Raw genomic sequence first — 11294 nt, 5'->3', positions numbered from 1 at the left:
AACTTTAAAAAAGGATTAGCGTGGGAAAACACCATACTGTCTACTATTACAGGTGTGCCTTTTTCTCCCCCCTGACAAAAGGCATTTGGATTCTGCATGGACAAGCTGAGACTTAGCATGTCATATAGTCAGTAAACATAGCAGCACCTCTTTTGGATCAGTAGTATTGTGTCCTTGTTTCCCCCAAAGTCTGGGCGTGATAAGTTAATGTCTTGATGTCTCCCCAAGTTACTCACTTCCACTTTCTCTTGGGACTTCTCCTTTTGATGGGTTTGTTATCTATCTTCAGACAGTTCATGTGTCCAGTGGTCTCTGGGATGCTGTCCTGGTTGGATGTATCACAGTGTGAGCCATCTGGGACTTCATTTCTGGAAAGACACAATCACAACCTCACCTGGTGTTAGAAGAACATCTGGTCCTTTCTATTGATTAGTTTCTAGAGCTTTCAATTTTAAATATGCTTTACTTTGTGTCTCCTTGAGGGCAAATGATTTGGGGCAGCAGGAGAAGAATTATCATTTGAAGTGAAGAGATTGAAGTTAGCATGGCTAAATATAGCACTGTATGTGGGGATTTAGGTGGGTGTGTATGCTCCTTTTTTTTAAAGTTGTCATGTAATAAGTATTTGATGGTGTTGTTCCACAATAACCTGCCTACCCAGTTGTAATAGGACTCCTAGAAAGCAAGTGTATAGCACGTGGAGGCAGAGGCAGGCAGATCTCTGAGTTTGTTGCCAACCTGGTCTACCTATCAAGGACAGCCAGGGCTACACAGAGATGCCCTGCCTTGAAGGAAAAAAAAAAAAAGGAAATGTATAAAGAGGTATTTGACAAAGTCAAGTTTTACATGTGACACAATGCTATTGTTGAGTTTCAAACCCAGGACAAATGGCTGAGATGCCTATTGAACACACCAAAGTGGACCTGGCCTCCAGGTTCTCCCAGCATCCCTCAGTCCCTACTGTTACAGGGTTTGACCTATACCTCACCCCCTACCCTGAACTCTCCAGCCCTGGAGCTGGGCTACCCTTCCCCCAGAGACTCTTCCCTCTTCCCTGTAGGGTCACACATTTTGGTGACCCTCCCCTGCTTGGACCTTTGGCCTCCTGGCTGCTGCACTTGGTTCCCCTCCCTTCTCTCTCTCCCACCCCACCCCCTCCCACATGGCCCACCTCAGTCTGGTCATGTCCACTCTGGACTCTCCCAGATATTTGAAGGTGTAAACTATGTCTTCAAGAAAGGATGAGCCTCCTCTGACTCCTTCCTTGCCAGAATCTGATCTGTAAGGTCTGGTGGCCAGCCAGCATTGAGGCCAACTTGCAGAGAAGCTATCCTGCCTAACAACTAGCGAGAGGGAGGGCAGGAAGTGGTAGGGTGAGTTAGCGAGGAAGCCTCGAGGGGCGGAGTTGGTAAACCAGCCTCTGATCTATGGGGAGCTCAGAATTAGCGGAGTGGGTGTGGAAAGTGGTGAGTAATCAGCGCGGACTTGGACTTGTGTGTCACTTTGATTCTGGCTGCGGTCTGCGGAGACACCAGCTGAAAGGCAGTGGTGGAATTCCGTCTCAATCTTTTCTGATTCTGTTGCCTATGGTCTCTGAGGGCGCAGCTGCCAGTGAGTGAGGTGAAGGGGCCGCGGGGTGTGGGAGCCCAGGACAACAGTGTCTTAGCCTCTCCTCTCAGTTCACAGTCCTGCCTCCAGCAAGCATCGGAGCGAGGGAGTAGGGCAACCCCGGAGCGGGGCAGTGATGGAGCGAGGGAGCGGGGCAGCTCGGGAGCGCGGGAGCCAGGTAGCCAGGGCGTGCTGTAGGGGGGCAGTGATAGAGCGCGGGAGCGGGGCAGCGCGGGAGCCGGCCAGGGAGGGAGCCAAGGAACGGTGCGGCGATGGAGCGAGGGAGCCAGGCAGCGCGGGAGTGGTGCAACCATGGGGCGAGGGAGCAGGGCAGCGCGGGAGGGAGCGGAGCAGTGAGGGAGCCCGGCAGCGATGAAGCGAGGGTGTGGGGCAGCGGGGGAGCGAGGCAGCGATGGAACGAGGGAGCGGGGCAGCGCGGGAGTGGGGCAGCGCGGGAGCGGTGCAAGATGGGGCGAGGGAGCCGGGCAGCGCGGGAGCCTGGCAGCAATGGAGCGAGGGAGCCTGGCAGCTCGGGAGCGGTGCAACGATGGGGCAAGGGAGCGGGGCAGCGCGGGAGCCCGGCAGCGATGAAGCGAGGGTGCATGGCAGCGCGGGAGCCCGGCAGCGATGGAACCAGGGAGCAGGGCAGCGCTGGAGCAGTGCAATGATGGGGCGAGGGAGCGGGGCTGTAAGGGAGTGAAGGAGTTGGGCAGTGCGGGAGCGGGGCAGCGCGGGAGCCCAGCAACGATGGAGCGAGGGAGCTGGACAGCGCGGGATCGGGGCAACGATGGAGTGAGGGAGCGGGGCAGTAGGGAGTGAAGGAGCAGGTCAGAGCGGGAGCGGGGCAGCCAGGGAGCAAGGGAGCAGGGCAGAGAGGGAACGCAGGAGCCCGGAGCAGGGCAGCTATGGAGCAAAGGAGCGGGGCAAGGCGGGATCCAGGCAGCTCGGGAGCGGGGGTCGGGAGAAGCAGGGGATCGGGGGCAGGTCGCTGGAGCGAGGGGGCGGGGCAGTGGGGGAGCACAGTTGTGGGGCAGCATAAGAGACCAGCAGAGCGTGGTAGCACCAAAGCGGGGCAGCATAGGAGCGGGGCAGAGCGCGGGAGCCTGAGGAAATAGAAACAGGGCAGAGCGCCAGAGCAGAGCAGTGGGTGAGCATGGGGAGCCGGCAGTGGGGGAGCGCGGGAGCCAGGGAAAGGCGAGCTCAAGAGCCAGGCAACAACATGAGCGGGGGCCAGTGGGCCAGAGAACCTGGGGGCAAGCTAGCAAGCTTGAGAGGCAAAGAAGAAACCTGCTAGGGAGTGCACAGTGCTCATGGAGGGAGGACAAGAGCAGCACCGCCTCTGAGGGTCCCCGGAGGAGGTGTAGGAAAAGATCACAGAAAAGCCTGAATTCATGGGGACTTTGCAAATCCTTGCACAGATTCCCCTGCTGAGCTGTACTGAGGACTCCCACATTCTCTTCTCCACAGCTCCAGTAACTCTTGTTGATAGCTGGGGCTCAGAAGGAACCATGGCAAAGGCTGCATACACAGGGCTCCATCTGTCCCTAGTTCTGAGACTTTTCCTTCTACTGTGCTGTCTGGGATCCTTGCAGCCTGCTGGTGAGTTCCCGGGATTTAATTGGGGGGGGCGGGGCGAGAGGGACGATGACTCTGGACTACTGAGTCAGGAAGGTCACAGTCTCCTCACTGGAAGCTCCTAGACTTGTCTTCACTATCACCAGGGCTTAAGTCCCAGCACCCTGTTCCTCACTGAGTCCCTCCCTGATTCTCTTCAGTGAATTGACAAAATTAGGGTGAAGAAAGTCACTGCTACATGAATGAGGAGGGCAGGGTAGCAGAGGGGGTAGCTAGTGATGCCCTCAGCACCACTGGGATCAGCTGAAGTCTAAACTCAGTCAGCAGTGAGGACCCCTCAGTAGGAGGTCTCAGAGAGCTTCCCTGGACCTAAGGCATGCTGTGCTCTGAAGACTGCCTTCCCTGGGATTCCTCACAAGTCCTCCACCATCCAGGGACAGCTTTGTCCTTGAAGGTTCTTTCCCACATTCCCATGGTGTTCTCTAGACAATCACAACAGAAGCTTCCAGGGACAAGGTGGTCACAACCACATGCTTTTCTACTTTCTTTCTCTTTTCTTTACATCCTCTCTTTTCTTGTTTTTTTTGTTTAAAGGCAGGATTTCAAACTATAGCACACACTATAGAAGCTGCAATAATCTCTTCTCTCTTTCACCATCTTCCAAGTTCTGGGATTACAGATTTGACTCACCAAGCTCAGCTCCAATTCCCAAGTGACCCCTCAACAGAGATCATCTGGCCTGTGAAGACTTCAATAATTACATAGTAGTGATATTAGTTAGTTTTCTGTTACGGTGATAAAATACCAAGGCCAAGGTAACATACAGAAGGAGGGTTTTGAGGAGGCTTATAGTTTCAAAGGGACAAGAGTCCATCACCTCATCATCAATTGGCATGCTTGGTGGCTGGAGCAGCAAGCTTAGAGCCCACACATTTTTAGTTTGGTTTGGGTTTTGGAGACAAGGTCTCACTATATAGTTCTGCTGTCCTAGAACTCACTATGGAAAACAGGCTGGACACAAACTCATAGAGATCTGCCTTCCTCTGCCTCTCAAGTGCTGGGATGAGAGCCCTGTGATACCATGCCCACCTGAGAGCCCATATCTTAAACCTCAAGCAAGGTCCAGAGATGAAGAAATGGGAATGGGTTTTAAAGCCACACCCCCAGTGACATACTTCCTTCAGCCAGGACATATCTCCTAAACCTATCCAAACAGCTGCCACCAAATGGGAACTAAGTGTTCAGACATCCTGCTCTATAGAGGACAGGCTCATTCAAAGGACCACACTAGACATTCACAGGAGCATCTTGGGGTTCATCCCCGAGTGACAGGACAGTAATGAAGTGATACAAAAGAATGACTGCACTTGATGCAGGGCTGGATGGTCCCTCTTGTTGGGACATCTATTCCACTAGAAAGTAAATCTGGGTCTGTCTTTGAGGTGGTTCAGATTTAATTGTTTTATAGGTTTATGTTTTGACTGCATGTATGTATGTGCACCACCTATGTGCCTGATGCCCTCAGAGGTCAAAAGAGGGCATTGGATCTCCTGGAACTGGAGTTACAGGCAGTGGTGAGCCTCCATGTGTGGTTGGTAAACTCAAATCTGGATCCTCTGCAAGAGGAAGAAGTGTCCTTAACCACTGCACCACCTCTCTAGCCCCAATGGTCCAGTTTAAACAATGGGTACAGGAGCCTGGGGTTTTCATGGGACAGCAGCTCTCAGCTCCTTGATCATCTGTTCTGTCTTTAATTATTAAAATCCAGCCACATCTGGGTTGGCTAACCATCTATCTCTATTTAGGATTTCTGTGTTCTGCTAGCCATGACCCCCTTAAGCAGTTAGGCTTCAAGGTGGGTCCCCCTTCCTCATCAATGGACCACTGCCCTTGATGTTACTACCTCCTGACCAGTACACCCGATGGGATTTTCTGTACCATGCTGCTGTGATTCCAAGTTAGAAACACAGTTTCCTAACACCACACCAGCCATCATCATCTTTGAGCTCCCAGTAGTGCTGGTGCCCTTCTCCCTGGTCATGCTCACTAGTTTTCTCAACAGGGATGCTCCAGCATCCCACAGAACAGGTTGGTCTCTGCTCACTCCCCATGGAAATATTTGCTGATATATCCACTCTGGCACAGGTTATTCTCAGAGATTTTTGATCACCACTTTTCTACTACCGATTTAACCTGCCTAGATTAACTTTGTCCTGTAGTGTGGGCATGGTCATCCTCTAACCAGTTCCAGGAAGCCATCCCTAGAGCATTGCCTTATATCCCGGGGAATCTGCCAATGGTTTGTTCTAATGTCATTCTATCGCTGTGATAAAACACTCTACCAAAGCAATGTAAAGGAGACAGTGATTTATTTGACTTCTACTTCTAAGCCATAGTCTGTCACTGAGCAAAGTCAGGGCAGGTACTCAGAGGCAGGCAGATTGCTATTCCACACAGCATCATCTATGACCAGGGAACTTTTTCACAGTCGGAGAGGAATGGCAGGAACCATGGAGGATGCTGCTTGCTGTCTGGATCACTAACTCCTGCACAGCTAGGTATCTTATCCATTCAGAGACCACCTGCCCTGGGAATGGTAATGCCCTTAGTGCCTGGGAATTCCTACCTCATCAACAGTCAAAACAGTCCCTCCATGGACACTTCCTTCTTAGGTGACTCACAGCTCGAACCAGCAAAGATGTGCAAGTCTTTTCTCTCTTCCCTTCTTCCTTTTTTTAATGACCCCCTTCCACAGGTGTCTCTTGTTCCACAGGCAGAGACTGTCTCTGAACCCCTGCTCCGCATCCTAACCTCACTGCATGTTTCCTTCACAGACGCTGCTTCTCTCTGCTACAGCTTCACTGTGGGCAAGTCAGGGTCTGGACCATGGTGGCACCAAGTCCAAGGCCAACTGAACACAGAAACTTTTATTTACTGTGACAGTTCCAACACCTGTCAGGACAATGGTGTTCTGGGAAACAAACTGAAGGCCACAAAGACCTGGGAAACACAGGTTGACACTCTGAGAGATGGAGTTGACCTGTTCAAACAGCAAATGGTTTACATGAAGCAGGAGAACAATACAATCAGAGGTGAGTTTCAAATGGCCCATAGTGCTCGAGATGTAGCTCAGTGGTAGAGGGCTTGCCTGGCATGCATGAGGCCATAGGTTCAATCCCCACAGCTACAAATTAAAGAATAATCAGATGGGCCCCTGAAGGAGAGAACAGGATTTGTGACAGGGTAGGGACATTCATTGTTTTCATGGAGATAAAATGAATTATGGAGGTCCCACCTAAGAGGCTCAGCAGCAAGGCTAAAATGTGGAGGGTAGAGCAAGGTCAGAGGATGGGAAGGGAGGTAGGTAGGAGGGCAGGATTCATCAAGGTCAGAGGCTGATCTCTTTCCCATGGGCACAGAGCCCCTCACTCTGCAGGCCATGATGTGTTGTGGGCATGAAGTAGATGGAGAGTTCAATGGATCCTGGGACTTTGACCTCAATGGACACAAAATGTTTCACGTTGACTCAATCACTGGAAAGTGGACTGAAGTTGAACCTGGATCCAGATGGATGAAAGAGATGTGGGAGAATAACAGGGATGTAACCATCTTCTTAAAAATGACCTCACGGGGGGACTGCAGGTCCTGGCTTGAGGAGATCAAGCCACACTGGGAAGAAAAGCTGGAGCCTACAGGTAACTGGGAAGAAGGGGAGGGAGTTCTCTGCAGATGAGTGTGTGTGTGTGTGTGTGTGTGTGTGTGTGTGTGTGTGTGTGTGTGTAACAATCTAATCACCATGAGCTCTTCAGTTGATGGCCTTTTTTCCATCATTCATTTTGTTTCTCACCCTCTCCTATCTCATTAATTGTGTTTATCTTGTTCTCTCACTGTGGTTCTCACAGGCTGTCACTGTCTGTGCATCCTTTTATTTCCTGTCCTTTTCCTCATTCTAGACTCTCTGCTGCTTTTCATCTCACCGGATCTTTCTTCTTCCCTGCCTCCATCCTCACAGGTAATCTTCATACTTCTTCTCCTACTAGAGGGAAGATGAGGCCCCATCATTGGCCTGCTTTCCCTATTATAGCTGTGTAAGTCTTTGAGGTCAGGAACCATGCCTTCTCTCCCTTCCTACTGGGAATCCACTTAAACATTCATTGCATAGCAACAGGAGTGGAACTCTGTGTGTTGCTGAATCACCTGCGCACCCAGAAGCTAAGTGAGATTTCCTCAGATTTGATGTCTGGTCAGGACTCAACCTGTGTTTCCACTTCAGCCTCGCCAATTGCCCCAGATGTGGACCAGGCTTCGTCCATGGCCATCAAGCCCAACATCTCTGTCCTGCTGATAATCCTCCACTGCTCCATTCTTCTGTGGTTTCTGAGGAGAATCTGTGATCATGAAGGTACTGAGGGCAGTGTTGGGAGTGGGGTAAGGGACAGAAAGAAGGAATGAGGAAGCAAGAGGGAATTCCTGGAGTCCTGCTCTTGACCCTCATCTATAGCATCTTATTGAGAAAGGAGGCAGGAGATCTGGAGTTCATGTCACCTGCAAGCAACAGTTCATGCATGCTCAGCCTTGACAGGACAGGAATCATGTCACAGACCAGTTTGAAATGAGGAGGGAACACAGCAGGTTCCTAATCTGGAGGGTCCCATGATGCAGATGTGGGGACAGCAGGAACACACACACACACACACACACACACACACACACAAAAAAACAAAACAAAACAAAAACAAAAACAAAAAAGAAACATGTTAGTTCATGTGCAACTGGTAGGGCAACCTGTCCCTTCTTCTGCACAGACCCCAGGCATTCCCACAGTGCACTTCCAGACTTGCAGGCTCACACTCATACACATAAACTAGAAATGAATCAAGCAGCAGCAGCAGCCTCCAGAACCCCTGGACCAATGTCCCACTGGAGGCTGTGGGACTGAGCTGCTGCTGGAGTCTGCTGCTCCCCTCTGGGCTGCCCAGGAGGACAAGGTGGGCAGGGACAGTCACACACACAGCTGTGATACCACTCTCAGATTTTGAGAGTTTCAGAATGAAGGGGAAAAGAGCTCTGGGACCCCACTAAAGTCCTGGATTACCAGGTCCAAAGGCCATTGTATTGTATAGAGCTCCTCCCCCTCCTCCAGCCCTCCCATCCAGCCCTGAGTCAGGAGGCAGAGCCAGTCATCACCACTTTATTCTGAACTTCAGGTCTGCAGCAGGGCCTGGGGCTGACTCTGGGACATGGGAAAGAAGGGAGGAAGACAGGAGAGGCTCCAGGGATGCAGAGCCCAGGAATGATGGAGGAGGGAACTGGATGACCTCAGTGAGGGTGGCTGTCAGGTGGTGATGACTGGTACTGGGCACCCAGGGGAACTGACCCAGGCTGTCCTCAGACCTTCAATAGACCTGTTCCCTTGCTGCAGGTTGAAGATGCTGCAGAGAAGGTCGTGAGAGTTCATCTGGTGCAGCCACTCTCCCTCTCATTGGCCTCAACCAGATGAATCATGGTGCTGCCGACACAGTATTTCATGATCTTTCACTCTGTGCTGCTCACTTGGGTCTTTCTTATCACCTTGTACTGTTTCCTTGGTGCTTCCTGGTGGGATTTGCCCTTAACATGGAAATACTTGAACTAGAGATCTGGAAAAGAACATGGTTATGTGCCCATTCCTAGCATAGGAAAAGGATAACCAGATCTCCGCAGTGAGAATGTGAAGTGTTTAGTCCTGTGTGTATAACTTATCAGAACAGAAGTCAGTGTGAGACAGACTAGGAAAGAGCCACCTGTCTAATGGTATTCGACTGGGAGTTAAATTCTATGAAGAACATTAACTTTGTAATAGAGATTTATTATATCACCCCTGTACTAGGCAGCCTTCTCTAGAACAAAAGAATGTATCTATTATTTGTTTGTGACCATATATGATAAAAGGGATTATTTCATAACAGAACAGGTGATATTTTATAATATTATTGCTATTACAGGTTAGTTTCTGTGACATGCACTAGATATTCCAGCAATGCCCACATGCACATTGGAGACAGAGATCCTGGAAGCTGCTCAGTCCCACAGGCTGGCTGCCCCTGCAGTGATAATCTGGCAGTGAAAGCCAGAAGGTCCTGGAGAGCTGGTGCTACTGAGTCCACATCCTCCTGATGCAGGTTCTGGGTCAGGGCTGCTCTCCACTGTGTGCAGAGAAGCTCCTTCTGCACATCCAGAACCTGTGATGGGAGGAGAATGAACTCCCACATGTTTCCTCTGGCCCAACATGGGCACTTTTGCACAAGTGCACTAGCACACACACACACACACACACACACACACACACACACACACACACACGACACATACACACAGTGATAACAAAAAATAAGGACTCTAAGTATGGAGAGTATAAAATGCATAGTTCACTGTTGAAAACAATTTTGTAGAAGCAGGGTCTCACTATGTAGTTCAGGCTGGCCTGGAACTCAGAGATCCACCTGCCTCTACCTCCTCAGCATCAAACCTAAAGGTATGTGCCACCATGCCTGACTGATTCTTGCATTTTTAGCTCTAATAGTATGTCATTTAAAGTATTAAAACCTTAAAATTGACTATTTCACTCACATTAATTTGTAAACTATAGTGACATTAAGTACAATGGCAATATTCAAATACCTCAGGTATCACTAAAGAAAACCTGTAATCACTAATCATTGGAAATGGAAATCGAGAACTAATTGTTTAGTAGAAGTCTCTGGTAAGTGTAACAGGCCCCAGATCTTAGCACAACTGAATCCATGATAGAACTGCCATTGAGGCTGTAAAACTCAGCACATAGACAGCACTACCTGCCCACACTAAAACAAAGGCCTGATCTATTCAAGCCCAGAGTTAAGGGAAAGTCTCTGAATGTACTAACCTTGCGTTTTGTCTTCTGTAGTTCCACTTCTGCCTAACTGTTCTTGTAAACTGACATCGATCCAGACATTGTTTCTGTGCTTAAAAGCTCTACCTGAGAAAGGTTCAGTGCTACACAGGGATCGCAAATAACCAATGTAGTTGTGACCAACTAATAAAGTGTTTTTATTGACTTAAATTCATGTCTGAGCAGTCTTCTCTGGTGAGTTCCCCACAACATTTGTGCAAGGTCCACCGAGATCCCAGAGAAAGACCTGAAGACACTAGAGATCTCAGTCTCTTGGAATAGGGAAGAGTGTGGTGGTCAAGAATCTCCTAGGGCAGTGTTCCTCAATCTGTGGGTCAGAACCCCTTTGGGGATTCAAGGGCCCTTTCAAAGGAGTCACACATCAGATATCCTGCATATCAGATATTTATATTATGATTCAAAACAGTAGCAAAATTACAGTTATGAAGTAGCAACAACAATAATTTTATAGTTGAGGATCACCACAATGTGAGAACTATATTAAAGGAAGCATGTAGGAAGGTTTGAGAACCACTGTCCTAGGAGGTGTGCAACCTGAGTTCTTCGTCCCCAGGACTCCCTTTTATCAGTCACTGCTGAATGCTTCAGAGGAGTCTGATGTCTCTACCCCAAAAGGAAACAAACTAGAAAGTCACCCCGTGTATCCTATCTGGAGATTAGGTGGTAAAGGCACCTTCTCTGGACACACAGGAGAGGTCTGACAAGGCCACTGATCCAGTGTCTGGAATCTGTGAGACCTCACTTGATTCTCCATCTATTCAGGTGTATGAATGTTTGGTAGTCACCACTGGTTGTCTTCTCTCTCTCTCTCTCTCTCTCTCTCTCTCTCTCTCTCTCTCTCTCTCTCTCTCTCTCTCTCTCTGTCTGTGTGTGTGTGTGTGTGTGTGTGTCTGTCAGTCAGTCTGTTTCTGTCAGTTGTGGTTCTCTGTAATACCAGTGGCTTTCTCTGATATGAGAATCGCCTGGATTAAGACCTGTCCCCCTCCGTTGAGGATCCAAATCATTTTGGTTCTGCCAAGTCACCCAGAGAACAAGGACCCTCCCTGTCCTTCCTGACTGGGAGCACTTCCTTGGTTCATAGCTTGACTCCTGCTCATTGTCAGGGTTGGTGTCTGTGTGGAGGTGAGGATGGGCCAGGCTTCTCATTCAGGGCCCTCTGCCATCTAAGTTACTGCACACA

At 49.7% G+C, this 11294-nt stretch overlaps 1 protein-coding gene across 4 annotated transcripts; it reads left to right on the top strand.

Annotated features, from left to right (window-relative positions):
• The first annotated feature begins 5129 nt into the window (after positions 1–5129).
• Positions 5130–10542, top strand: LOC114689254 (UL16-binding protein 1-like). Of its 4 annotated transcripts, XR_005090603.1 has the most exons (5): positions 5130–6275; positions 6603–6878; positions 7137–7195; positions 7457–7585; positions 8606–10541. XR_005090603.1 is itself a non-coding variant. In XM_037201840.1 (4 exons), exons 1-4 carry the CDS (start codon positions 5777–5779, stop codon positions 7526–7528), a joined length of 906 nt encoding a protein of 301 aa, XP_037057735.1. In that variant the 5' UTR covers positions 5130–5776; the 3' UTR covers positions 7529–7615. The 4 variants fall into 4 exon arrangements, 3 of the variants coding, with proteins under 3 accessions (XP_037057735.1, XP_037057734.1, XP_028719454.2); XM_037201840.1 differs by lacking the exon at positions 8606–10541 and having other exon boundaries at positions 7457–7615; XM_028863621.2 differs by lacking the exon at positions 7137–7195 and having other exon boundaries at positions 5131–6275.
• Positions 10543–11294: the final 752 nt, after the last annotated feature.

This window comes from Peromyscus leucopus, unplaced genomic scaffold (assembly GCF_004664715.2).
Source record: "Peromyscus leucopus breed LL Stock unplaced genomic scaffold, UCI_PerLeu_2.1 scaffold_1608, whole genome shotgun sequence".
Taxonomy (NCBI): Eukaryota; Metazoa; Chordata; class Mammalia; order Rodentia; family Cricetidae; genus Peromyscus; species Peromyscus leucopus.
Note: the sequence above shows the minus strand (reverse complement) of the source record. Positions and strands in the feature narration are given on the sequence as shown.

Excerpts from the sequence above, each read along its gene's own strand:
- LOC114689254 (XM_037201839.1), top strand. The coding sequence starts at position 5,777 with ATGGTAATGCCCTTAGTGCCTGGGAATTCCTACCTCATCAACAGTCAA. Across the intron at positions 6,276-6,602 it reads GGAGAACAATACAATCAGAG|AGCCCCTCACTCTGCAGGCC; the intron begins GTGAGTTTCAAA and ends CCATGGGCACAG. Across the intron at positions 6,879-7,456 it reads AGAAAAGCTGGAGCCTACAG|CCTCGCCAATTGCCCCAGAT; the intron begins GTAACTGGGAAG and ends TTTCCACTTCAG.